The sequence below is a fragment of the Pongo abelii genome, chromosome 3, assembly GCF_028885655.2.
Source record: "Pongo abelii isolate AG06213 chromosome 3, NHGRI_mPonAbe1-v2.0_pri, whole genome shotgun sequence".
NCBI classification, from domain to species: Eukaryota; Metazoa; Chordata; class Mammalia; order Primates; family Hominidae; genus Pongo; species Pongo abelii.
In genome coordinates, this window is record NC_071988.2 from 206,371,971 (window position 1) to 206,396,713 (window position 24,743).

At 47.8% G+C, this 24,743-nt stretch overlaps 1 protein-coding gene across 2 annotated transcripts in view; it reads right to left on the bottom strand.

Moving 5' to 3' along the window:
* Positions 1-676: 676 nt before the first annotated feature.
* The window catches only part of ENPP6 (ectonucleotide pyrophosphatase/phosphodiesterase 6), a 120,823-nt gene continuing 96,756 nt past the window's right edge, over positions 677-24,743 (bottom strand). Inside the window, 4 exon segments of one of the 2 annotated variants that reach the window (NM_001133891.1) lie at positions 677-3,349; positions 5,993-6,480; positions 6,584-6,716; positions 9,443-9,566. In NM_001133891.1, coding sequence (NP_001127363.1) covers positions 6,423-6,480; positions 6,584-6,716; positions 9,443-9,566 — 315 coding nt within the window. In that variant the 3' untranslated portion in view covers positions 677-3,349; positions 5,993-6,422. 2 annotated transcript variants of the gene reach the window in all.

Here is a 24,743-nt window from a genome sequence, read left to right on the forward strand (position 1 = left end):
TCAGAACATAGGCATGGGCAAAGACTTCATGACTAAAACACCAAAAGCAATTGCAACAAAACCTAAAATTGACAAATGAGATCTAATTAAACTAAAGAGCTTCTGCACAGTGAAAGAAATTATCATCAGAGTGAACAGGCAACCTACAGAATGGAAGAAAATTTCTGCAATCTACCTATCTGACAAAGGTCTAATATCAGAATCTACAAGGAACATAAACAAATTTACAAGACAAAAACAACCCCATCAAAAACTGGGCAAAGGATATGAACAGACACTTCTCAAAAGAAGACACTTATGAAGCCAAGAAGCATATGAATAAAAGTTCATTATCACTGATCATTAGAGAACTGCAAATCAAAACCACAATGAGATACAATCTCATGCCAGTCAGAATGGCGATTATTAAAAAGTCATTTCATCTTTAATCTGAGGCTCATTCCTTTCATCTGTCCTCAGTAGACCAACCCAATTATCTTTGTCCTGGAATCAGCAGTGAAGTCAAAAAGTAATCCAGGAGAAAAAGTGTCTATACATATTCTTAGCAGATTTTACTCCTACGGAAAAAAACACATTTAGAGAAAGTGGAATTTTCCTAAGGAGAACAATGTAATTTTAAAACAAAAATAAAAGGGAACAAATTTTCACCAAATAATTAAGCCATGAAAAATGTATGCATTATTTAAGTAAAAAGCTTTATTTTTTTCTCTCAGTGTCTGAATTTTCTCTATTGTTTACCAGGATTCATGATTCCTTTTGTAACTTGTTCTCAGTCATTTATTCAGTTGAGTAATTACACTTTGTCAGAAAAATATCTAAAGTTTTATTATGTAACTTGCAGATTTTCAGGATGAGTGAAGGAGGAAAATGGCAGAAGAGTTCAGGAAAGACAAAAATGCAAGACTGTGTCTGTTTATGCCTCTCTTGAGTTTGATGATCCACTTTTAATTTAATCCTTTGAGTATCTCTTAGGGATTCTTCCTGCACAATGGAGGAAAGTGGGCTCCACTGAATTCATTGGAACGCCGTCCTTTAAGGAGAAAGAAACTTTGAACAATAGACGTCTTTTTCATCAACTACTGCCAATGTTTTGAAAGTTCTCATTTGTTTTCAGCTAGATAACAAAGGCCAAAGAGTCGCCTTCTTTCCAATTGATCCGATGGCTTACTGGCGCTTTTAAAACACATTACATAAATCTTTAGAAATCTTTTGTGAAGGTAAATTCAGTATTTTTAAGCAGTGATCCTTTGCTCTCATGATTCATGGCATGGAGACAGCACCCAGCTTTTCTGAATCAAGGTGAACGTTGATATTCAGGTTTCAGGGTAACGCACCATATAAGGCCTCCATGGTCCTGAGGAGACCTGATATGTTGCCTTTTCCTGACAAAAAGTCTCACTTGCAGCTGTACCTCAGTTAGTGCAAACTTCTTTTTTCTTTCTTTTTTTTGCGGGGAGTGGAGGATGGGGTCTTGCTCTGTTGCCCAGGCTGGAGTGCAGTGGTGCGATCAAAGCTCACTGCAGCCTTGACCTCCTGGGCTCAAGTGATTCTCCTGCCTTAGCCTCCCAAGTAGCTGAGACCACAGGCATGTGCCACCATGCCTGGCTAATTTTTAAAAAATCTTTTATGTTTTGTAGAGATGGGGGTCACCCTGTGTTGCCCAGGCTAGTCTGGAACTCCTGGCCTTAAGGGTTCGTTCGTCTCTCCTTGGCCTCCGAAAGTGTTGGGATTACAGGTGTGAGCCACCATGCCCAGCCCAAACTCATTTTTTAATGCAGTAATAGTGTATGCAAGTATATATATGTATATAGATATAAATGATCATGTAAAAAGGAGTTATTTCTTGTGTTACAAGTTCTCCTATAGCAAACACAGATGACTAAGCTAAAAATATTTCAACTCAGGTTCAATGGCTCTTCTCAAGGGTATCAAAAGAACTTAGGTCTCAAAGGTGGTACTTTGGCCAAACTGTTTCCTAATCAAACGACCAGTTAGTTGGTCAGTGACTGGGACTCTGCTCCGTCTTGCTCTCTCCATTCTCCACCCAGCACCATTTTCTTTGGAATTCTATGCCACTCAGAGACTGTTGTTGAGCAAGCCATGCTGCAGGGGTACTGGTGCCCAGGATTAAGGCTTCATGCATCACCTCTCCGAGCAACCCACTGAGATCCTTGCTGATGCCTCCACATTCTCATCAGTGAGCCAGCCCTTTCCCAGGCTATAATGTCATGTCAGGGATAGATCTTGTCTGCACCCTATATTGGGAGCCACAGAGTGGCAGTGTCTGAGGAAGCCTTTGCACAGGTGGACGGGCAGGGAAGGCAGGCAGGCCATCCATCCGTCCATCAACATGCAGGGCCTGCTATGTGCCAGGCTTCAGGCCATGATGTACTATGTGTGATAAGTCTCACAGAAGCCCATGTCCATCAGAAGCTTTTCTGCTCCTCAAGGCAAGACAGAAATTTTCGTGCACTCAGACTTTGGGAGGGGACTCATGTCTTTCACTTTGTTCTATGAGTTCTCCAATCCTTAGTGATTTATTTATTTTTTGATTGATTGGTGATCCATGCTAAATTACGTCCTTTCTGGAGATCAGTATAAGATGAAAAAATTCCATGAGCTGGGTCAGAAATAGACAGTGGCTTTTGCTTTCGTGTAGACCTCCTTTCATCAGGGATGGAAGGAACAGTACAGGATTGTAGCCACAGACACTGAGGATGGCTCCTGGGTGTGGACAGGGCACAGACAAGGGCCTGGTCTGAGGGGCTCCTTTGAGCAAGGTGGGACAAAGAGGGGCCCAGAGCCACGTCTGTCTGCAATATCCACTCCAAGTTTGGTTGCTGCAGGAGCAGGTCCCTGCTCAGAGAGTTCATCCTGAGTAACGTGAAAAGAAAGGAGAAAATGACATATAACTGAACAAATGGAAAGCTAGGATTTTCCTACCTTCTGGTAAAACAAGGTTTGTATCTTTTTTAACAAGTAGGAACTTTTATGTATAGAATTATCCAAGAATAATATATTTACAATGTGCATGGCCTTGATTGTGTTAATGAAGCTATTATTCACACATAAAATGAAAATCATCCGGCTTTGGAGGCCCACTTTGCTGATGGTGTTTTTTTTGGGACAAGCAATACGATCAGTTATGCAAGCAGGAAGAGAAGAATCAGGGCCAGGGCACAGTGGCTGGGCTGGACAGGTGGGGTGGTGCCGGCGCGGCCCTTCAGCATGCACATCACCCTGGACCAGGATCCGTTGTTGGGCAGCGGGGTGATGCCCACCACGTTGCACATGACGTTGTAGACGTCCACCGATCTGATAGGAGCGGCTCTGAAGTTGGATTTGAAATCTGAAAGGGAAAGGCATACAAACAAGTTGTCATGGCAGCTGCAGGGCAGAGGTGGGCTGAACGCAATAAAGAAGAATTACATTCAGGCTGCAGGTGACATTGAGATTAGGGAATCAGCTCTATCAGAGGGGTGTGGCCTCGTGACTGTGAACATAGAAGGGTATCTGGAAGGCTGTAGGTTAGAAAGGGAAACAGCTTCCTATGGCTCATGGAGATGAATTTCTTTAAAAGACAAGCAGCAGAGCCAGGCTCGGGGGCTCATACCTGTAGTCTCAGCAAGCTGGGAGGGCGAGGAGGGAGGATTGCCTGAGCCCAGGAGTTTGAGACCAGCCTGGGCGACAGAGCAAGACTCTATCTCTAAAAAAATTTTTTTAAACCAGGCATGGTGGTGTGCTCCCAGCTACTCGGAAGGCTGAGGCAAGGAGATCACTTAAGCTTAGGAGGTCAAGACTGCAGTGAGCCATGATAGTGCCACTGTACTCTAGCCTGGGCAAGAGAGTGCCATCCGGTCTCAAAAAAAGGTAATCAGCAGACAGACTTTCTTTTTGCATAACTGTGCTCTCTTTGTGACAACAGCACTTTCTTTGGGGGTTGGGGGGGAGGCTGAGGGGCCATCTGATGCTGCTCCATGTCTGCAGAGAGCACGGCAGAGCCTGTATGTCACAGAGTGACTGTCTTGCCCTTAACCAAATTAAATGCTATGTCATTTTCCAGAACATCTATCTAGCCCAAACCAACAGCCAGAGTGCCAGTGCCTACCGCAGAGGCCGCACAACAGCCAGAGTGCCAGCGTCTACCGCAGAGGCCGCACGGCAGCCAGAGTGCCAGCGTCTACCGCAGAGGCCGCACGACAGCCAGAGTGCCAGCGTCTACCGCAGAGGCCGCACGACAGCCAGAGTGCCAGCGTCTACCGCAGAGGCCGCACGGCAGCCAGAGTGCCAGCGTCTACCGCAGAGGCCGCACAACAGCCAGAGTGCCAGCGCCTACCGCAGAGGCCGCACGGCAGCCAGAGTGTCAGTGTCTACTGCAGAGGCTGCATGGCAACTCAAGAATGTTTTCTCACTTTGCTGCCCCATCGAGGTCACAGGTCTTGATGGAATGTGAACCTGTAGTTTTCTCGGTGCTCGCTAGCTCAGCAGCCATGGCGATGGTTTCCTAAATACATTTGGAAGATGAGTGGAACACTCTTTGGGAGCATTTTACCAACAGATAAAATAAATTAGCCATGTGGAAAATGAGCAAACTGGCATCTGAATCAGGGATCCACGTGCAGGCTCTGAGCGATCTAATGGAGAAGACCGCTGTGCCTCTGCCCAGAATGGCCCCAAGCTCGACAGTCACGCAAGAACACACAGGTAGGGTGGCCACGCGCAGCCTGGTGAGCGAGGGGCACCGAGGGTGACTCCACAAGCCTTTGGAGGGATTTCAATCAAGGGATTTCTCCTTCTCTACAGGGGGCAGATGAGATGCAGAATTCAAAGCACTTGTCCATTTAAAGAGTGAATCTAAGATTTTAGTAATACACATAAGCAACTTCACTTTTAGGCCCCAAACCAGAGCTTGTAACAAAATACCCAATGCTACATTAAGGTTGAATTCAGGGAGGAGATTTAAGCCATTGATAAAGGCCTGTGCCTGTGCTTTTTATTTCCTCTACAACTTTTGAAGGAAATGAGTTGTTTGGGGGCTGTAAAGCCAAGTTTTTTAAGATATTAGAAAATAATCTTTGTAATTGCTTTGCTAAATAATCCTAAATACTTTAGTTAAAAAGCAAACAAACAACAACACACAGCAATGTATTGCAGAGGTATCAACACCAAATTCTGCTCCTCTGTTTATCCTGGAATTATAAATTGGAAAAAAGCTAAATATGGATACTTCTGCCACATAGTATGCTAGATCCAGGGCAACTGCCCAAATAGCACGTTTTGCTCCCTTTGGAGAATTAAAGTTGAATGCAATATAAAGAGGTGTGTGGGCTCCACCGCCAGCCTGCACCCAGCATGCTCTAGGTGGGTGACCTCTGGAAATAGGCATAGAAAGTCATCGTTCCTGGCACACTGTGTATACTCAGTAAATGGTCACTACTATTATTAATAAATATGTATGACAAGGGCAAATCGTGGTTTGAATATATTCACTTTGTAAATTATCTGGCGGGTACACTTTTCTTCAGGGGCATGGAGGATAAGGATCAGCTTCTCCTCAGAGTAAAAATTAGTTTTAAAAAATGTAAAACCTGGCCAGGCACGGTGGCTCACACCTGTAATCCTAGCACTTTGGGAGGCCGAGGCAGGCAGATCACCTGAAGTCAGGAGTTCAAGACCAGCTGGCCAACATGGTGAAACCCCGTCTCTACAAAATTTACAAAAATTAGCCGGGTGTGGTAGCAGGCGCCTGTAATCTCAGCTACTCAGGAGGCTGAGGCAGGAGAATTGCTTGGCGGAGGTTGCAGGGAGCAAAGATCATGCCATTGCACTCCAGCCTGGGCAACAGAGCAAGACTCTGTCTCAAAATAATAATAATAATAATAATAATAATAATGTAAAACCTGCCCAGAGAGGAGAAAGGAAGGGCTACCCCAGTATCCCAGCCCCTCCCAGGCAAATCAGACAATCAGATGAGGATAGTAGTTACACTTCCCTATCCGAGGAATCAACTGCAGCACGAGAATCCAGTGGAACGGTTGTTCCAGCGATATGGAAGCAACTCTTCTATCTGCTTCTTCTCACGTGGCCTGGATGTGATAATCCTACTGCCACATGGGGCCATTCCTGTGTGTGGGTGGGAGGGCATGTGAGGCAGTGGACCAGAGTAAGCCCAGGTGTCCCCCAGCCTTTCAAATATCCACTTCTGGCTGGGCACTATGGCTCACACTTGTAATCCCAGCACTTTGGGAGGCTGAGGCAGGAGGATGGCTTGAGGCTGAGGAGTGCAAGACCAGCCTGGGCAATATAGCAAGACCTCAACTCTGCAAAAATAAAAAATTAGCTAGGCGCGGTGGTGTGTGTCTGTAGTCCCAACTACTCAGGAGGCTGAGGCAGGAGGATCTCTTGAACCCAGGAGATGGAGGCTACAAGTAAGCCATCACGCCACTGCACTCCAGCCTCGATGACAGAGAGAGACCATCTCTAAAAAACAAAACAAAACAAAAATTCTCTTCTATAACACTTCACAGGAAAAACTGAGATCAAATTCTTCTGACACAAGTATTAGAAAATATTATCTTTTTACATTGGAAATATGAAATCGAATTCTGTGCATTTAAGCAGAAAGGAGAATTGAGATTTCTTTCCCATCCCATCTAGTTCATGGCCTCCTGCTCCGCAGGGATAGTGCTTTGGGCTCAGTGCAGAAATGATCCAGGCTGGAATGAGAAAGCTTTTAGAAAATTCCTGAAGAGCAAAACAATGCCTGATCCAACTGAGGACCCAGACAGGCTCTACTAGCTCAAGATGGCATTTCAGACGTGGACAGAGAGTCCAAGTTATCCTCGCGTGTTTACATTTTTTTGGATATTAGAGGTGTGTCTCTTACAGAGAGGAGATTCTGCAGGCTTACACTGCCTGGCCACCTGGGGCTGCTTCCCCAGTGAGGTTTGCTAGCTCGCAGGCAGCTCACTGACTCACACTCCTGCTGTCTTATCTCGAACATGGAGTTCTCCAGGGCAAGATTAGACTGTTCAAATTAGAAACTGGGATTAACGAGAGGGAGGCTATCCTGCAGAATTACTTCCCTTTCTCTTTGCTGGACCAGACTCACTGACTTCTAAGGCTGCATCTGAACATCCGCGATGATGCCCAGCTTTCTCCCTAAGCGAGACGCACATACAGTTAATCAGGAGGGATGCACCTTTATCTCAAAGTGCAGCTAGATAGCTATTAAAGGCCTTGCTCTTAAATTTTCTTCTCAGTAAACAGCCAGTGTGTAAAGCTGTTTAATCTTTCATGAGAACTGGAGCCAGAATGTGATGGTTTGCGGGAGGCTCTCCATGCTGTATCTGCCTGGAAACATTTTGCAATTAGCGCAGTCCATTTTCATCAGGGGTCATCTATCTGTCTGTAAAAGACTGGGAGCTTTTAGTGTTAAAGGAGCCTATGACGGAGGCCTCTGTTAATGGACAGAATCTCTTCACTGAATTTTAACTTTAAGCTAATGCAGCTTTGGGTACCTTGTTTAAAATTTGGGGTTTGGGGCTAGATTTGGTTCTGTTTTAAAATATTCCTCAGACTCGGCTGGGCGCTGTGGCTCACGTCTGTAATTCCAGGACTTTGGGAGGCTGAGACGGGCGGATCACCTGAGGTCAGGAGTTTGAGACCAGCCTGGCCAATATGGCGAAACCCGGTCTCTACTAAAAATAAAAAAATTAGCCAGGCGTGGTGGTGGGCTCTGGTAATCCCAGCTACTGAAGTGGCTGAGGCAAGAGAATTGCTTGAACCCAGGAGGCGGAGGTTGCAGTGAGCTGAGATGGCACCATTGCACTCTAGCCTGGGTGACAAGAAACTGTCTCAAAAAAAATATATATATATATATATATATTCCTGAGACTCTCACTTGTATATAGTCCTTCCCAGACCACGGCTTTGCATCCATGATCCTATTTCCCTCATCTGGGAATGGAGGGTGCCATGCTTTTGAATGAAAGCCTTGCTGACTAATGATCTTCCAAAGAAAGACCATGGCCCTGGAATGTATCCAATGTAATCCAGCAGTTACCCTCAGGGTGCTCCATTCCTAATTCCTTTAGCTTTGGGGTTCTGCATATCTGACCTGGGGCTCGGCTGACAGGGAGCACCTGATAACTATCATTGGTTAAAGGCAACATATTCAGGCATCTTCAGAACCCTCTTTTAGGCCAACATCATGAACCCTATTAGTGCTCCATGAATTTGCTGCTACTGCTTCTAATGCTCCCTTGAGGACTTGGGAACCTGGATCACATGTGGAAAGGGATTTGGACTAATGTGTTTCCTAAGCTCAGGCACCCACGGAGGTTGCAGAAACTGACACCTCATAGTTCTTAACAGGGATTTTGTGGAAAGTAGAGTGAATGATGGTAGGCCGAATGAGGGATGCTGACATACATCTTTGATCTTACTACATTGAAGAGATGAGCAGAGCTTGTAGATGTGATGTTTAACCTGTAATTTGAAAGGCAAACATGGACTTTTGTGGGCTGAAACATTTTGACCAACATCTAGAAAAAGGCATTCAGAATACAGGTATCAGGGTAAGCTGCTTATATTTAGTACAGGAGGATGGACTGTGCTAAGAAAGAAGGATAGCTCATGAACCAGTCAACTGATGGTTGATGGCTGTTGTTTGTTGGATGCTTTTTCTCCCTTTTTAATTTTTGTTTTTGGGAGAAGAGGGTGTTCAGGTAGTAGTAAGATCTTCAGAGTGTTTGGCAAACTTTTCTAAAGTATGAATTGACAGGGATCCATCTGTTAAATCAAATGACCAGTTAGGCCCTCTCCATCTCTCCTCTCCTCCAGCCCTAGGAATTAATCTGATCAAGGAAGACATAGCAAATTTTCTCTCATGCAAGGCAACCCTCCTCATTCTGGCTCATTCTCAAAGTCAGGCTCGAGGTCATTTCGGCACCTGCCCTTGAGCACATCCCAGCTTCTGGTTGGGTTCTAAACTAAATGAGCCTCCCTGAGGTGGGTGCTCTAGACGGGAAGGACGGTGGAAGAGCCAGACCCCGAGAAGCGATCGCATCAACTGTGAGACTCACAGCTGTCAGCAACCTGGTGTCCCATAAGCTTTCCTGGACATCAGATAGCTATGAAATAATATTTTGATGAATTAGGTAAAAAATGAATCACAAACATGTGGAATACATTTTCTTCACTGCACTCAGGATGTAAAATTTACAAGGCAAAGTATTTGGCTACATTTGCCAAACCCAAGAAGCATCTGAAAGGAAGCCAGCAAAAGATGTTTCATGGAGACCGGCTGGGTTTGCTCTGCTTGGCTCATAAAGAGGGTCTGTAAGGAAATCCCTGCAGCCTCTCCTGGCACCCGTAGTCCCCCTTACAGACACTTCCTTGGGAATGGGGTCTGAGAGCATCTGGTCATTTCCTCGCCTACCAGGTCCGAAGGCCAGGAAGATGCCCCGCATGTCCATGAGCTCGTTGTCGTAGCCGTGCCATCCACGCTGCCAACCTTCCCGCCTGCCGGTGCTGTTCATCCAAAACGGAAGCATCTCTCGATTCTGAAACCAAGCAAGGCAGACACATGACACTGCGTCCTGACCGTGGCGCTGAGCGGGCATCTGCTCCAAGCCGCCACTCCACGCGGGGGCGCTCTTTCCTCCTCTGCACTCCCAGCCTCCCCTGGGGCACTTTCTGCTCCAGGCCGCTCAGACCTCGGGCAGCAGCCAATTCAATTGCCGAGCGCTCTGGTTAACAAGGTGTTTTCCTACATGGGGCTGAATTGTCTCCCATAAGCAGTTTTAGAGCCACTAAATATAGTAAGTTAGTGGCAGAAGGGATGTTAAAATGTATCTGCGGTGTCATAAAAAATGTATTTGGTCTTTGTCCCAGGTTTCTAACCTAGAGCTCCTAAAACCAGGGGTACAATTTCCTGAGTGATAAGAATGTCTGTCGCTTTTCATTCATAAGGAGCTGCTTTCTCCCACACCTGAGTTAATGCTACTGAGAGGGGTCCTGGGGCTGGAGGCTAGACAGCTTCAGGGTGGGGGCTGGCCACCAGAGGAACCAGACCAGGGGAGGGGAGAGGGGTTGGAGACTGAGTCCAATCACCTGACCCATGATTTCCTCACTCACGTCTGCACGATGAAGCCCCACGTGAAGCCCACGGGGCGTGCGGTTCCGGAGCCCCTCGGGAGTAGAAGCTCTGCGTGCCTCACCTCCCATGCTTTCTTTCCCACAGGCCTCTCTATGTGGTGCCTCTCTAACGGCCATCCATTACAATAAAACAGTCATCTTAAATATACTGTGCTTTCCTGAGTTCAGTGATTTGTCCTAGTGAGTGATCAAACCTGAAGTAGGGTCATGTGACCCCTTGAATGTAGCCAAATCAAACACAGGTGCCGGCAGCCTGGGGATCTGGGACTTGTGGCTGGCCTCTGAGTGGGGGCTGTCTTGTGGGATGGAGCCCCTTGACCTGTGAGGCCCACTCTAACTCCAGGTATCGTTGTCAGCATTGAACCGAATGGCGGGATATCCAGCTGATCGAGAATCTTAGGGAACCAGTATCTATCTAACCACATTTCCTAGCAAAGCAGCTGGACCCCAGAGGGGTCTCCTCAGCACATCCCAACGCCCTTTCCCATGCAGGCCACCCTGCCCTTCTTCCCCCAGCCCTGCCCTTGGGAGCAACTCCAAGCCAGCCTCCTCTCCTCCATTAATGATCACACTGGAAGACGGCACCTTTGCTTCCCTTGTCCAGGCTTCGCAGACCTTAATTTCCCTCAACTACTCTTCCTTTGGGATGGGTTCCAGAACCATCACTTCCCATCACCCTTCTTTTCTTTGGAACCCAATTTTCTTAGACTACAGCTGTTCACTTGCTATGAAATAGAGGGCTGAGAGAAGGCTTTGCAATTCCTACGGAGGCTGCAGCCAGCTGAGCACAAGCCTAGCCATGCACCACAGAAGCCACTCATTCTTCTAAGACCTCACCAAGGACGAACAGCCCATCCTTGCTAGGCAGGTTTCAATATTACAAATGTTTACTATTTCAAATGCAGGAGGTAGAATAGGCTGGTCGTGATGAATGAGTAGAATCAAGACCGCTAAGCTACCAGCAATTTACAGGTTGGCTCACAAGACTAGTATCATGTGTTTAGTAAGCCAAGCAGTTCGTCATAAGCTGACACCAACGTCCACTTAACCATCACAACATCCCAGTGGGGATGATACCATTTCCCCCATTTTGTAGTTGAAGGGACTAAGGCTCAGAGAGGTTAAGTGACAGTCAGAGTCACACAGCTAGTGCAAGGCAGGGCTGGGATTGGAACCCAGGTCATCTGTCTCCCGGTGCCTGGGCGCGTTCCCCTCCACACTGCCAGAGGTCACTGCAGTGCTCCTGCTGGCAGTGGCCAGTGAGGTGTCGCCTTGCACTTCACATCCTCACTCATGGAGTGTGGCCAGACACAAAGCACTAACAGGATTTTGGAACTGGGTTGGTGCAGTTAGGTGGGTTAAATTCCAGCTGCTACTTTCTAGCTCTGGGATCTTGGCTGTTTCACTTCTCTGAGCTGCAGTCTCCCTGCTGGTCCTGGCCACCTTGCAGGGTCTGTGGGGGATGGCATGACTGTGTGCTAAGTCCCTGACACACAATAGGTGTTCAATAGGTGGCAACGGGCTGGTCCGCAAGATGCCCCTGGCCATGGGGCCAGGCCCCCGGGCAGTATGCAGCCAGGCAGTGTGGGTCGTGAGAGCTGAGCCTGCTTGTGCTTATTTAGCTGTCATATCACATTGCACAGCCATCTGCTCTCACCCCATAAATCGCCCCCTCGCATTGCAGCTTTCCAAGTTTCTCCGTTTCCTGAGTTTCCTGCATCCCTCGTCCCTCCTTCTCCAGCTGTGGTGCGTGTTTTTCCATGTGAAGGTTTCTTTCACTTACTGCATCTCTAACTTTCTCTTTTTCTTCCTTATCTGTCCATGGTGATGATCACAACACATCCCAATTTAGTCTCGTCAGCTGATTTAATGTGTTGCTTCTCCCTCTCACAGTCTACAAGGCAGTGAGCACTGAAGCACGAAGTAGAACACTTTTGCTATTAACAACCTCACCAATTATGAACCTCATAGTCTGTGTGTGCCCCATGACAAAGAACAGAAGCAAGAGAGATGAAGACTGATGGCCTGATTTAAAACTTACAGCCTAGATTCCACAAATAAACGCACATAGCAGTGAAAAACCCCAGCCCTGAAAGTGATTTTGGATCTTTCTAGTCATAGATAAATCCACTCTTTTTTTATTAAAATAACAAGTTGCCCTAGAAAAACAATTGCTTTTACTGATGAAAAAATCATAGCCACCTGGCGGGTCAGGTGCACAGGTAACTCTGTAGTGTAAGTGATGGACTCAGCCTTCATTTCACAATGCTGCAGCGATGATTTTCTTCTTTTTCCTCCGCCAGTGGCTTTTAGCACCTTTGCTTTGTACCCCACATTATCTTTTCAAGGGCATACAGCTGAGGCCAGGCCCATGAAGAAGGGCCTGCCACACACCTCTCCACCTCCACAGCAGGAATCCCCATCTGTGGATCTGCAAGCTCCTGGTTAGCCTGCTGATCCCAGCCAGCCACTGCGGGGCCCAGGGACTGCCACATAGCGCCACCTAGTGACATCCGGGGAGGCGCCCCAGCCCTCCAGATCTGGCGGAAGGTGAGAAACAAGGGTAGAGGGTGGGCTTGTGTGTGTGTGTTCAGGGGGAGTGGGGCTTGTAAGTGGGATCCCACTGTAGGGTGGGCAGCCAACTCCCAGGGTGGCAGGAAGCACCCGGTTCTCCTGCAATGTGTGCTGGAGGGGGTGGCTCCCCACTCCTCAACTGGTGGGGAGGGAATCCACTCCATGCAGGCAGAGAAGGAGTGGGGTGCCCCAGGTGAGAGGAGTCCCAGGCGACGGTGGAACGTCCCTGCCAGCATGTGGGAGAAGCCCATGATTTCAGGGCCGGTTTATTCAGTTCTACGGACACGCACTGAACTCTGGATTCGTGCCAGGAACTCGGCTAGGCTTCTGGGAGAGGGGCACAGAGGTGGAGGGCGGCTCCTTCCCCTAACAGAGCTCAGCTTTAGTGAGGGAGGAAGGGGGCTGCAGCTGCTGGGCATTGACTCCAGAGTAAGTCGGTACCAGGAGTGGGTGCCCGAGCCTGAAGGAGGGAGGGAGGCTCAGGCCCCAGGGAGGCCTTCAGCAGAGGGTACACAGGAGGAGGCCGAGGGGAGAGTCAGTCAGTGGAGACGCAGCTGTGTGCATGCGTCCTGCATGCTTGTAAACACGTGTGTGCACGCGTGTGTGAATGTGTGTGTATGTGCCTGCATATGAGTGTGTGTGAGTGCATGAGTGTGAGCATGTGTGTGCGTGTGTATATGTGAGTGTGTGTTTATGTGTGTCTGTCTGTGTTGCATGTGTGTGTTAATGTTTATGTGTGTGTGCTTGTGTGTGTGTGTGTAGCAGTGGGGTAGGGAGATGGGGAGGAGAAATCAGGATGAGGAGTCCACACAGGGAGTCCAAATAAAGAGGGTGGGGTTGCTCCAAGGGTCCTGCAGTGACAGAATCCCGGGAACTCCAAGAGTGGGGGAGGCCTTGAATGACCTGGGTGGGAAAGATGGAAAGAAAGCTGCCGTCAGAGAGAGACAGCTGGAAGAGCCAGGAGGTGAGAGGAACTGGGTTGTTTTGCTAGCGGGGTTGTGCCAACCAAACAGGGTGACCAGCTCTCCTGGTTTGCAGCTGAGAGGGCTTCGGGGATGCAAGATTTTCAGTTTGAAAACCAGGACAGTCCCAGGCAAACCAGGACAAGTTGGCCACTGTACAGTCAGCACTATATTAGGAATTTAGATAACATCTTCACCCAGGGTGATGTGTTCAGCACTTCCAGTGCCTTCCAGGACCCCTCCTCTAGACAGGAGTAGACAGCAATGCCAGGATCCTCCTTGATGAGCCCCTCAACCAGTTAATCATTTCTAACAAACAGGAAGGAACCAGAAACAAGTCGCCCCACACCAGGACGTGCGGTGAGAAGCCCCACACCAGGACTCGCGGTGAGAAGCGGCTGCGCGGGTTCCTTCAAGCTTGCGCGCTTTCCTGCCGGTGCCTGCATTCTATCTGGGCGCCTGCACTCCCATCGCCAGCTCCCCATGATAATGCCTGTTATATGCTTGCATTGATTTGGGAAGCCAAAGAATAATTATGAGATAAGAGTTATAATTTCTAGACCAGGCGTTTGTCTCAATCATCCTTTGCATTAAAATGAAAAGAAAATGCAACATTCGCGCTATACCTCCAAATCAGAAACCCAGTAAATACGGTTTGTTCTACACTTGCCAGGGCCCATCCGTTTGCATTCAGCATTGTAGGATTCCTTTGTGTGCTGAGCTGAGCTGTGCTGTCTGGGGAGCACACTCAGAAATGCGAGGCTGTGCTGGGAATGAAGGTGCAGGCAGAGGGAGGGGTGGAAGGACAGGACGAGGTGAGGAGAACTGAGTGGTCCATGTTCATTATTTGCTGTTTCACATGGTCAGGGTGTGGCTTTGGCAAACTCTAGGGGCATTTACTTGTCTTTTCATGACGCATTTTTGGAATACATGAGCATATATATTTCTCGCCCATTCCTTCCTATTTCTCTCCACCATATATAGGAGAATGGTTGCTAAGCTGGGGAGAATAAGGGAGGAGGCTGGTGGCCAACAGCTGCCCAACATCCGGCCTCCAGCTGTGTCCTGCATCCCTAAATGTCTCCTCCTGAGGTGGCTGGAGGGTTGCAATCTGTCTTCCCTGGCATCCCTCCCCGAGCAGAGGGGCCGCTGCAGGGCCTTGCCTGGTGCCTCCAGCTCTGCCTGGTTTTGCCCTCTGGCCTTCCCACAGAGGCCACGGCATCGCTCCCTGCTGGAAACCAGTGTGCTCACCGTCCACACCGATGCATCCCATGCTGGCTGCTCAAAGACCACCCTGAGCTTGGCCTGGACCTGGCTTCTGGATATTTGCATTCAGCAGGTCAGGAGGAGTTGAGGAATCTCTTCTTAATGTCCCCCAGGTGGTCGGGATGTGCAGTCAGCCATGAGAACCCCTAGAAGCTGCTCACCTGGCATCTGCCGTGGGCCGTGTAAAAGGATGATTGTGCTTTTCTGATCAGGGACTGTGCCTCATGTCCCTTTGTGTGGCGCTGGGCATAGCAATATGGGCCTCCCTCTTACAAAGTTCAAAGGGCTTCAAGGGACTGCAGAGTTAGGCACAGGATCAGCTGGTACAGGGCTGCTTTCCAACAGGCAGGAGCCAGGGTGGCCCTCCAGCTGCTCCAACAGGTGCTTCATTCTCAAAGGCCGGCCCCCATGGGGTGCTGGTTGTTACACATTTTGACTATTGTGTCTCCTTTCAACTACTGAAAGTATAATTCTCATGAGGTGTGGGGTCAGGGACCCAAGTTCTTCCCTTTCTCCCTTGAGGCATCACAACAGGTCTCCAGGGAAATGGGGAACACCGTTGAAATCTGGTCAGATTAAAATAAAAGGTGAAACCTATCTAAGGTGTATTAGAGGCCTAATAAAAATCTACTTTTTTCTTCTAGGACACGGTTATAACAGAAGCCTCCCACCTCCCTGAAAATACAATACACTTCTGACATCCTCCCAGTCTAAGAAAAGGCACCAATAATGTTCAAGTCATGGGTGGCTTCAGTGAAAACTCTGGTGAAATGATGACAGTTTGGCTGGCTTGGATGGTTTTGCTGCTAGTGTGAAGGTCGAGATATGGTTTCTATTATAAACCACACTTTCTCATATTTTGTGGCATTGCTATTTTAAATTGTCCTGCAAAGAGGCTTCCAGCCAGCAGGACTCTTTGGAGCCCGTGGGAGTGGTGGTTATGAGCCTTGGAGATGTGTTTGCCACATGCCGCTCCAAAGAGATGTTCCTCTAACCATTTCCCTTTCTCTGTCTTTCTGAAACAGAATGTAATTGCTCAGGCCTCGGCCCTCTGGCCTGACCCCAGCGAGCCCCTGGCCACACACTGCTTGATCCTCGAAATGGAAAATACAGGCAGCAAAGTCAGCAGGGATCTGGCGACGCAGACGTTCTCGGAGTGGAGCGAAGCGCTGGAGAAAAGCACTCAGTGGATGGGGTTTCTTTCTTCTTTTCTTTTCTTTTTTTTTTGAATCACCTTGATTGCAGTGCACCCAGGCTCAGGAGGGTATGCCTGTGCTCCCACACAGCTCACACAGATGGCCCTGGTCACCACCAGAACGCATGCAGCTTTCTGCCCCACATCTGACTTCCCGAAGCTCAGGCAGGCCTGGACAATACCACGCTAGCTGCCACTAAAGCTCCAAAGCCACGTTTTCCAGATTGTCTTGATCTCCCCAGATATTTTGAGTCCAGGCCTCACAGCCATTCAACCACAGGCTTTAGAATTGAGCCTGGCATTTCATATCCTTTTCCAGTTTTCAAAATAAGTCTTTCCTCTGGAGAAAAATATTGGCTTCCTTTAGAAGCTTGGGCCTGAATTTGCTGCATTTCTCTCAAGTCAGGCAGGGGTCCAGACCACGTTCTATGATCTTTCCCCAAGCTCTGGGGAAATCTTTCCCCATCCTACCTTGGTGAGCATGGTAGCATAAATGGACACTGTCCAGGAGAGGCTGCAGGAATTAGCCCTTCAGGGCTGGGGAGAGCTGTGTCCTGCCCTTGGACTGTAGCTCTGGGTCAACTGAGGTGAGAAGAATTCGTGCTTTCAACACCTCTTCCCTGTTGAAATTTCTTCTGGGGCTACTAATAAGTAGCCAAGGTTGAAAGCCTGACTTCACTTTCTTCTCTGTTTACTTGGTGACTGGTTTACACACCAACCAAGTGAACAATCTGTCAATAAGTAACCAGGAATCAACTGTCTCAATATTTAATAATTCGTACCACCCACTAACATCTACTGAGACTCTACTGTGTACAAGTTCTACGATGGGAAACAAAAGTCAAGATGCCACAGACCTGCCCTCAGGGAGCCTCCACTCTGGGAAGGCAGAGTCCAAAACAGACAAACAAATGTAGCATCAGGTCTCATGGAAATTCCAAGCTGGAGAACATTAGCAACTCTTGAGCGTTTCCTGGAAGAGATGGTGTTTGAGTTGGGCTTTGAAGGACAGGGAGGGATTGGCACAGAGAGGGCATTCCAGGGATTCTACTGATTATTTATTAGGCTGATTGGAGTTACTTGGGCAAGCACGGTTACCCCTCCCTGACCACCAAATACCCAACACTTAAGTCTTGCACTGGAAGAATTGTTTTCACAACCAGGAAAATTTTTGTTCCAATATATGCAAATCACCCATGTTGGTGATAAGAAAGAAAGGGGTTGGGGTAAGGAAGAAGAAAAGGAGGTAAATTGGGCCTGGAGCAACTGTAGAGGTTTTTGCATTATGACACGAGCAAGAAAATTTAAAAGGATGATGGTAGAACTTCTGTTTCTGTAACTGTGAAGGAGCCAAGATGTAGCTCTAGACCCCACAGAAGCCAGAAGGGTGAGTCTGTAACTGGGAAACATGAGGTTAGAAACACATTGAACATTCTGTTGAAATGTTTGGAACATCTTAGAAGAACTGGATGGGACTGTGTGCTTCATGGCTAGACTTGAATTCAAGTCCTGGGTTTGTTGTTCAGAGATTTGTAACCATAGGCAAGGCATCTAAAATGCTGAGCTGCCATTAACTCAGTAAAATTGGGATCACAGTAGCCACAATGCAGAGAGAGTGAATTGAGGAGGTACTTAATTCCAGATAGCCACTATTGTTATGGTTGTTACTGACCAAAATTTTTTTTTTAAATCCCCATATTTTTATTATCTGCAAAATATAAAATAACTTGATGTGTATGTCATGGAAACTTTTGGGAGGGCCATAGGGAGCTCTTTCCAAAGTCTACAATGATCCAGGCAAGAAAAATTAAGATTATTGTTCACAGCAACCAGTATTACTAATTAAAGGTGTATGAAATCACATTGACAGTCTGTTTAGTGGGTCAGTGTAAGAATTTTCGTGGAACTGCTCATGGCCTCAGTTCTTTAAATTTGTTCTTTCCATGAGCTATGAATTACATTACCCTGAAGATGATGGATCATGATCCTCCTCTGTAAGAATTCCCTGTGGCTTCCCATTGAACTTAAGATTAAAAATACCAAGTTTTTTTTTTTTTTTGAGATGGAATCTCGCTCTGTCGCCCAGGCTGGAGTGCAGTGGCGCAGTCTTGGCTCACTGAAACTGCCACCTCCCAGGTTCAAGTGATTCTCCTGCTTCAGCCTCCCAAGTAGCTGGGATTATAGGCACGTACCACCACGCCCGGTTAATTTTTGTATTTTTAGTACAGACGGTGTTTCACCACTTTGGCCAGGCTGGTCTCGAACTCCTGACCTCAGGTGATCTGCCTGCCTCGGCCTCCCAAAGTGCTGATATTACAAGCGTGAGCTGCCATGCCCAGCCACAAAAATACCAAGTCTTAAGATAGAAAATACCAAGTCCTGGCCTGATGGTCCCTTGCTTACCTAAGCAGCCCCATCTTGTTGCCATGTCCCCTCTCCTGGCTCCCCACACTTGGCCACCTGGCCCATTCTTTCCATTCCTCCAACTCTCAAAGGTCTTTCCTGGCTCAGGTTCTTCAAGCAGCCTGTTCCCTCAGCCTGGAAAGCACTTCCTCTTCCCGCCTGGCCACTGAGCACTCCTCCTCTGGGTTTCAGCCTCAAGCTCCCTTCTCAGAGAGGGCCCCCCCAGCCCCTCATCTATATTGGGGTCCTGTTGCCCCCACCCCAGTACCCTCTTTCATGGCACTCTCTGTGTCCATGACAGCTCTTACAATGGCGATTTATTTGTGTGGCACGCGTGTTTATTTAGTGTCTAGTGCCTTCACTGGCAGGGAAGGCGGGAGGGGGGCAAGGACTCTCACTGGCTCCGCACTGTGGAATTAGAACTTTTCATTGGCCATCACATGTAGTCGGCACTGAGCACATATCTGCTGGTTCGCTAGGCACATGATTGCTGAGGCACACGGCCTTCACGGTCGAGGATGGAAGAGTGCTTGAGTCTGCTGCAGACTGCCCACAGCCCTTCTCCACTTGGCATTTTGCTGTGTTGTGCCTGACTCTCCCATAATTTAGCGTCACCGAGCCTGCCTCCTCAGTGTCCTTGGCCCACCATGACATTGTGACAACCCAACCTGCCCCAGGCCCCTGGGGGAGGGAGTGGCAGGACGACCCACTGAGAACCCCGGTGGAGCCAACCTGGGCAGGGGTCCCATGCTCTGGGGAAGAGTGTGATCTTCATCCCCTGGCGGGAATATGCAGGGCAAAGGCTTTCCAGAGGACGGGGACCAGGTCTCAGGCAGGACTTCCGTGAGGAAGGCCCATTTCCTATCTTTGAAGCAAAGAGCTTGGCTGGTGTGACTGGCTCAGGCTGGACCCGTGGAGGCAGCCTGTGCTTTACCTCTTTCTGTTTTATCCTATGGGAATAAGAACACTTCAGATTTCTCTCCTTTCAGGACAGGAGGCTGGAGAAAGGACTGACAGCAGTTGGAAATCCAGCTGGTTTATTAAAGAGTGCAGGGGCAGAGGCAAACTGGGGGCCCTTGCTTTGCTATGGCAGGGTCAGCAGTCCCGCTGGATGACTGTGTGTAATCCCAGTACTTTGGGAGGCTGAGGCAGGCGGATCACAAGGTCAGGAGTTCGAGACCAGCCTGGCCAATACGGTGAAACCCCATCTCTACTAAAAATAGAAAAACTAGTCAGGGCCAGGCGCGGTGGCTCACGCCTGTAATCCCAGCAGTTTGGGAGGCCGAGGCGGGCGGATCACGAGGTCAGGAGATCAAGACCATCTTGGCTAACACAGCGAAACCCCGTCTCTACTAAAAATACAAAAAATTAGCCAGGTGTGGTGGCAGGCGCCTGTTGTACCAGCTACTCGGGAGGCTGAGGCAGGAGAATGGCGTGAACCCGGGAGGCGGAGCTTGCAGTGAGCAGAGATTGTGCCACTGCACTCCAGCCTGGGCGACAGAGTGAGACTCTGTCTCAAAAAACAAAAAAAGAATTAGTCAGGCGTGGTGGCAGGCACCTGTAGTCCCAGCTACTCGGGAGGCTGAGGCAGGAGAATCGCTTGAAACTGGAAGGTGGAGGTTGCAGTGAGCCAAGATCCCACCATTGCACTCTAGTCTGGGCCGCAGAGCAGACTCCGTCTCAAAAAAAAAAAAAAAAAAAAAAAAAATCTGTTTCTGTCTTTATCTTTTTCAGTGACGCGTCTCTAAGAAATCCTAAGAAAAAGATGAACTCAATTAAGTCTTCCTGCTAGTGCAGCCACCTTAGAGTCTGCAAGACTTAAATTGATGGTAGAAAGTTGGTGTGTTTTGGGGAAGGGCATTTTTACCAAGGAAACCAAATCTTCCATGTTTCTGGGATGGCGGCTATAGGCAGAAAGGAGTGGGGGACAGGACTCTAGTGGCTGTCACCCAGCATCACCATGTCCTGACTCAGCTGTTTTCCTAATCATGGCTAAACCAGAAACCAGTCTCATCTGCCAGCCGAACTCAGACCCAGAGAGACTGCTTTCGGGCTGGGAGTCTTGCCATGCCACAGATGTGAAGTGTAAGCCAGCCCTGAAACGTCATCGCATGCACTGTGGATGGGTGTGTAGGTTTCAGGGCAAAACATAACGTTCTTTTACCATTTGGGGAGAAGTTTAGCGAATAGGAAAGTGAGAGATTAATAGCGTTGGCACAGAGCAGAAACGAGGATATAGAATAGGGTCTTTAATTCTCTGTTGTCAAGAAAGGATAACAAACAATCGAATGATGTCAAAGGAAGAAGTTTAAGCCAATAAAGAAAGAATGGACACTTGTTTTGGGGATTTCTCAGAAAACAAATAAATAAAGCCCCAATGTTATATTAAAGTAGAATCAGAAATTATAGATTTTATGTATGGTGTCTTAATAATAAAAATCTGTAAATTCCAGGATAGAAGTAAAATGATTAAGATCTTTAGTCTAGGAAACTGCAGAGTCATTAAAAGATATCTCAGTGTCTCTCAGGACTCAGGGACGGTTATGAGTTTCCAGAGAGACATTTGCGTTCATGGATATAGATGCTGTAAGTTATGTTAATGGAACTGATCGTTCTCCTTGGATTGGCTTCTTGGAAGCTCAGAACCACATGTGTGTTCCATTTTGTTTGGCTGTATGTTATTTTCAGAACTAACAATAACAGCTGGGCGCGGTGGCTCACGCCTGTCATCCCAGCACTTTGGGAGGCCAAGGCGGGCGGATCACTTGAGGTCAGGAGTTCAAGACCATCCTGGCCAACATGGTGAAACCCCGTCTCCACTAAAAATACAAAAATTAGCTGGTCAGGGTCGAGGGCACCTGTAATCTCAGCTACTTGGGAGGCTGAGGCAGGAGGATCTCTTGAACCTGGGAGGCAGAGGTTGCAGTGAGCTGAGATCATGCCACCGCACCCCAGCCTGGGTGACAGAGGGAGACTTCATCTCAAAAACAACAAAAACAACAACAACAAAAAACAAAAACAAAAACAAAACAACAAACAAAAAGAACTAACAATATCCATGATGCAGAGTCATCAGGAGAATTAGAAACAGGAACTAGGATGCACTTAATTCAAGATAGCTATTATTATGCAGTAGTTGTTGTCATTGACTAAAATTTAAACAGAAATTTTTCTTGATGTATTTATTATCTGCAAGGTGTAAAATAACTTTCTATGCATGTCATTGAAGCTTTGGGGGAGGGGTCATTCTAAAGCTGCTAAGGATCTGGGCGTGATACATGAAGATGAGTTTCGCAGCCCTTATCATTAGTAATTAAAGGTGTGGGAGCCACCATGGATAGTCTATTAGTGAACAACCCTCATCTTTCAGAGCTAATCTTATTTTTTCACACCCTATTTCTCTTATTTCTGGTGTTCTTTTGTTTCTTTTTAAAGTTTCTACTTCACTTATCTTTGAAATTACCTCAAATCTTCCTTTGGAAGTGATTGTATATTTTAAAATGCTGCTCTAATAATTGTCAATAGCTAAGCATTCTTCCTTTCTGTTCTGTAGCTTCCCCCTAAGACATACAATACAGTACTGGTTAGCCCTTGCTAACTGATGGTCTCACTTTTGATTTACTCAGACAAATGTGTGTGTATTTGTCAATGCATACGAAAGTAATATATAATAGAACATAACATGGTCAACACTAATTTGTCGGTTTCCTACAGGGGAGCAGGTACTTGGATCCACAGCAGAGTGCGGGGCAGGAGGATGGGGGAGAGATGGAAGAGAGAAGGTACTTGGACCCACAGCAGAGTATGGGGTGGAAGGATCGGGGGGAGACGGAAGCAGAGCCAGGGGAAGGAGGACGTGTCCTCAGACATGTCACTGGGCATCCTGAGTGGGCCAGCACCAGTCAGAATGGTGCAGAGGCTGCTGTTTGTCCTTGCTCTCCCCTCACCCCTTCTTTCTGTTCTTTGTTTTAGTGCCCCAGTCTGCCTGACTCCTGGCCTCTGTTTCACTTTTGTTCTGTGATTGGGACCCCCTGGTCTGCACTTCAGCACAAATTTAGGTCTCAGAACCAAAGCTGACCCAAGGCAGGAATTTTCTAGCCCCACTAGTCAGCTGATTGATGAGACTGAGGGGAAGCCGCTAGTGGGTTCTGGGCAGAAGCAGATTTATAGCTTATGCACCAAGGCTTCTCATGTGTGTGAACTTCTTCCAAATCCCTTTACCTAATTTTGTAGTCATAATTGTGTATGTTTTCTTCTTAAAGAGAGATCCCCTTCACCTTAATTCCATAATCTTCAGAGTCCTACAAAACCTGAGTCTGGCCCTGGCTCTGGTATGTATATTTTGCTCCCTGATAAAAGTAGGAGACAGGCAAACAGAACCCACACCCTTTCTTTCCTGCTTTGGAATGTCCTGATGGGATATGATGTGATGCGTGGAGCTGCAGCAGCCACCTTGTGACCTTGAAGAAAGCCAAGAGCATTGCAGAAGAGCTGGCTTGGGGTGTGATATAATTGAGTTGCTGGATTCAGCAATCCTGGAATTGCCTGCCTCCAGACTTCTAGTTATGTGGGATAGTAAATCCTTTTTGTTTAAGTCACATTTATCAAATGGGCTGTGATTTATGACCAAGAGCATCTTAATGGATGCCTCGAGGTCTCCCAGCACTGCATTTCATCACTCACTGGAAGGCCCTGCATCTTCATGCCGGACGTGTGGCTGCTGAGATACCATGTTTACTTTCACTGAGAGGACTCAGGGCTGAAGCTGCTTCCCCAGCACCTGTCACACCCTACTGCAGGGGACCAAGACCTTTCTCGCTGGAATTGAGATGGTACCTCATTAGTCATCCAGCATCTCCATAGTGACCTCTGGCCCTGCACTCCCCTACCTAAGCCTGTTTTCCACCAAGATGCCCCGATCATTTCTGCCCTCTTACACTCTCCCTCCCTACCACACAGCCTCTCAGCACGGGTGACTTCAGCTAAAGACGACAGAGTAATGACGGATGCAAATAGCCAGCTAAGAAATGACTGACGGCTGTGGATTAACCTTCAGGGCATATTTGCTTTTAAAAATTCCAAGCAATTCTGCCAGAATTTTATAAACTGAAAAAAGTTCAAACAGTAAGCCCTTTGGTGTGATCTGGAAGGCTGGCGTTGTGGAATACAGTGAGACAGGTGACTTGCTTGACCACATATGTGCTCCGTGTGAGGTCCTGAGCAAACCACTCTAAGTGATGATTTGGTGATCCCAACCTAACTTCACTCCAGGTGACCTCACAGGCTGTGATGAAGTGATGAGAAGCATTTTGGATTGTAGAGGAGAGGGCGTTAGGGAACAGAGGGACCCTCATCTCGTAAACCACGTGGCAGAGAAGCCATAGCTGCCTGAGAAGGACCTCGCCAGCCTCTTCTCTGCGCAACTCACACTCCTAACTGGATCTGCTCTCTTCTCAGTTCCCTGGTGCTAGGTGCTTCTCTGTCTGAGAGCACCCGGAAGCCACGCAGTCCTCCTGCATGACTGATGTTCATGTCACACAACCCCCATTTTCCCATGCCCATGTCCCAGACTCCTACTCACTTGCCCAGTCAGCCTTCCTGCTGATCATCACCTGCCCTTATGCCCCCGGGGTGACTACTGACAGTCTTAGGTCTCACACTTGGTTGGCCTCAACCAGCTACTCTCATGTACCCTGGAGCCTGTTCTATTAGGTTGGTGCAAAAGTAATTGTGATTTTTGCCATACCGCAATTACTTTTGAACCAAGCTAATAATTGCAACCCACCTTCAAATTCCTAAAATAACCCATGCTGTCTTCAGGAATGAACTGTAAACATGACACGACCGCAGACTCCCCTAAAGGGCAGGGCCTACCCACCATGGCCTGATATCACAAGCTGATGCCAGAGCTGGATGAGCTTAGAGTCCAGGCCAACCAGGAGAAGGCTGTGGAGGTCATTCAGGCATGAGGCAATTAAGGTTTGGACAAAAAATGCATGATATTCTCCTCTGAAAGATCAAATTGGCAAACTGGGGACTCACAGTCTCGTTTGCCAAACATTTCTCTTGAAGGTGAAAGTTAAGCTGAGCCTCTCCCTGCTTTTGACTGCCCTTGAGCAATTGCTTTGGTTCACAGTAATTGTTCCACTTTCAAGCGAACAGGTTACATTGTAAGCCGGGTA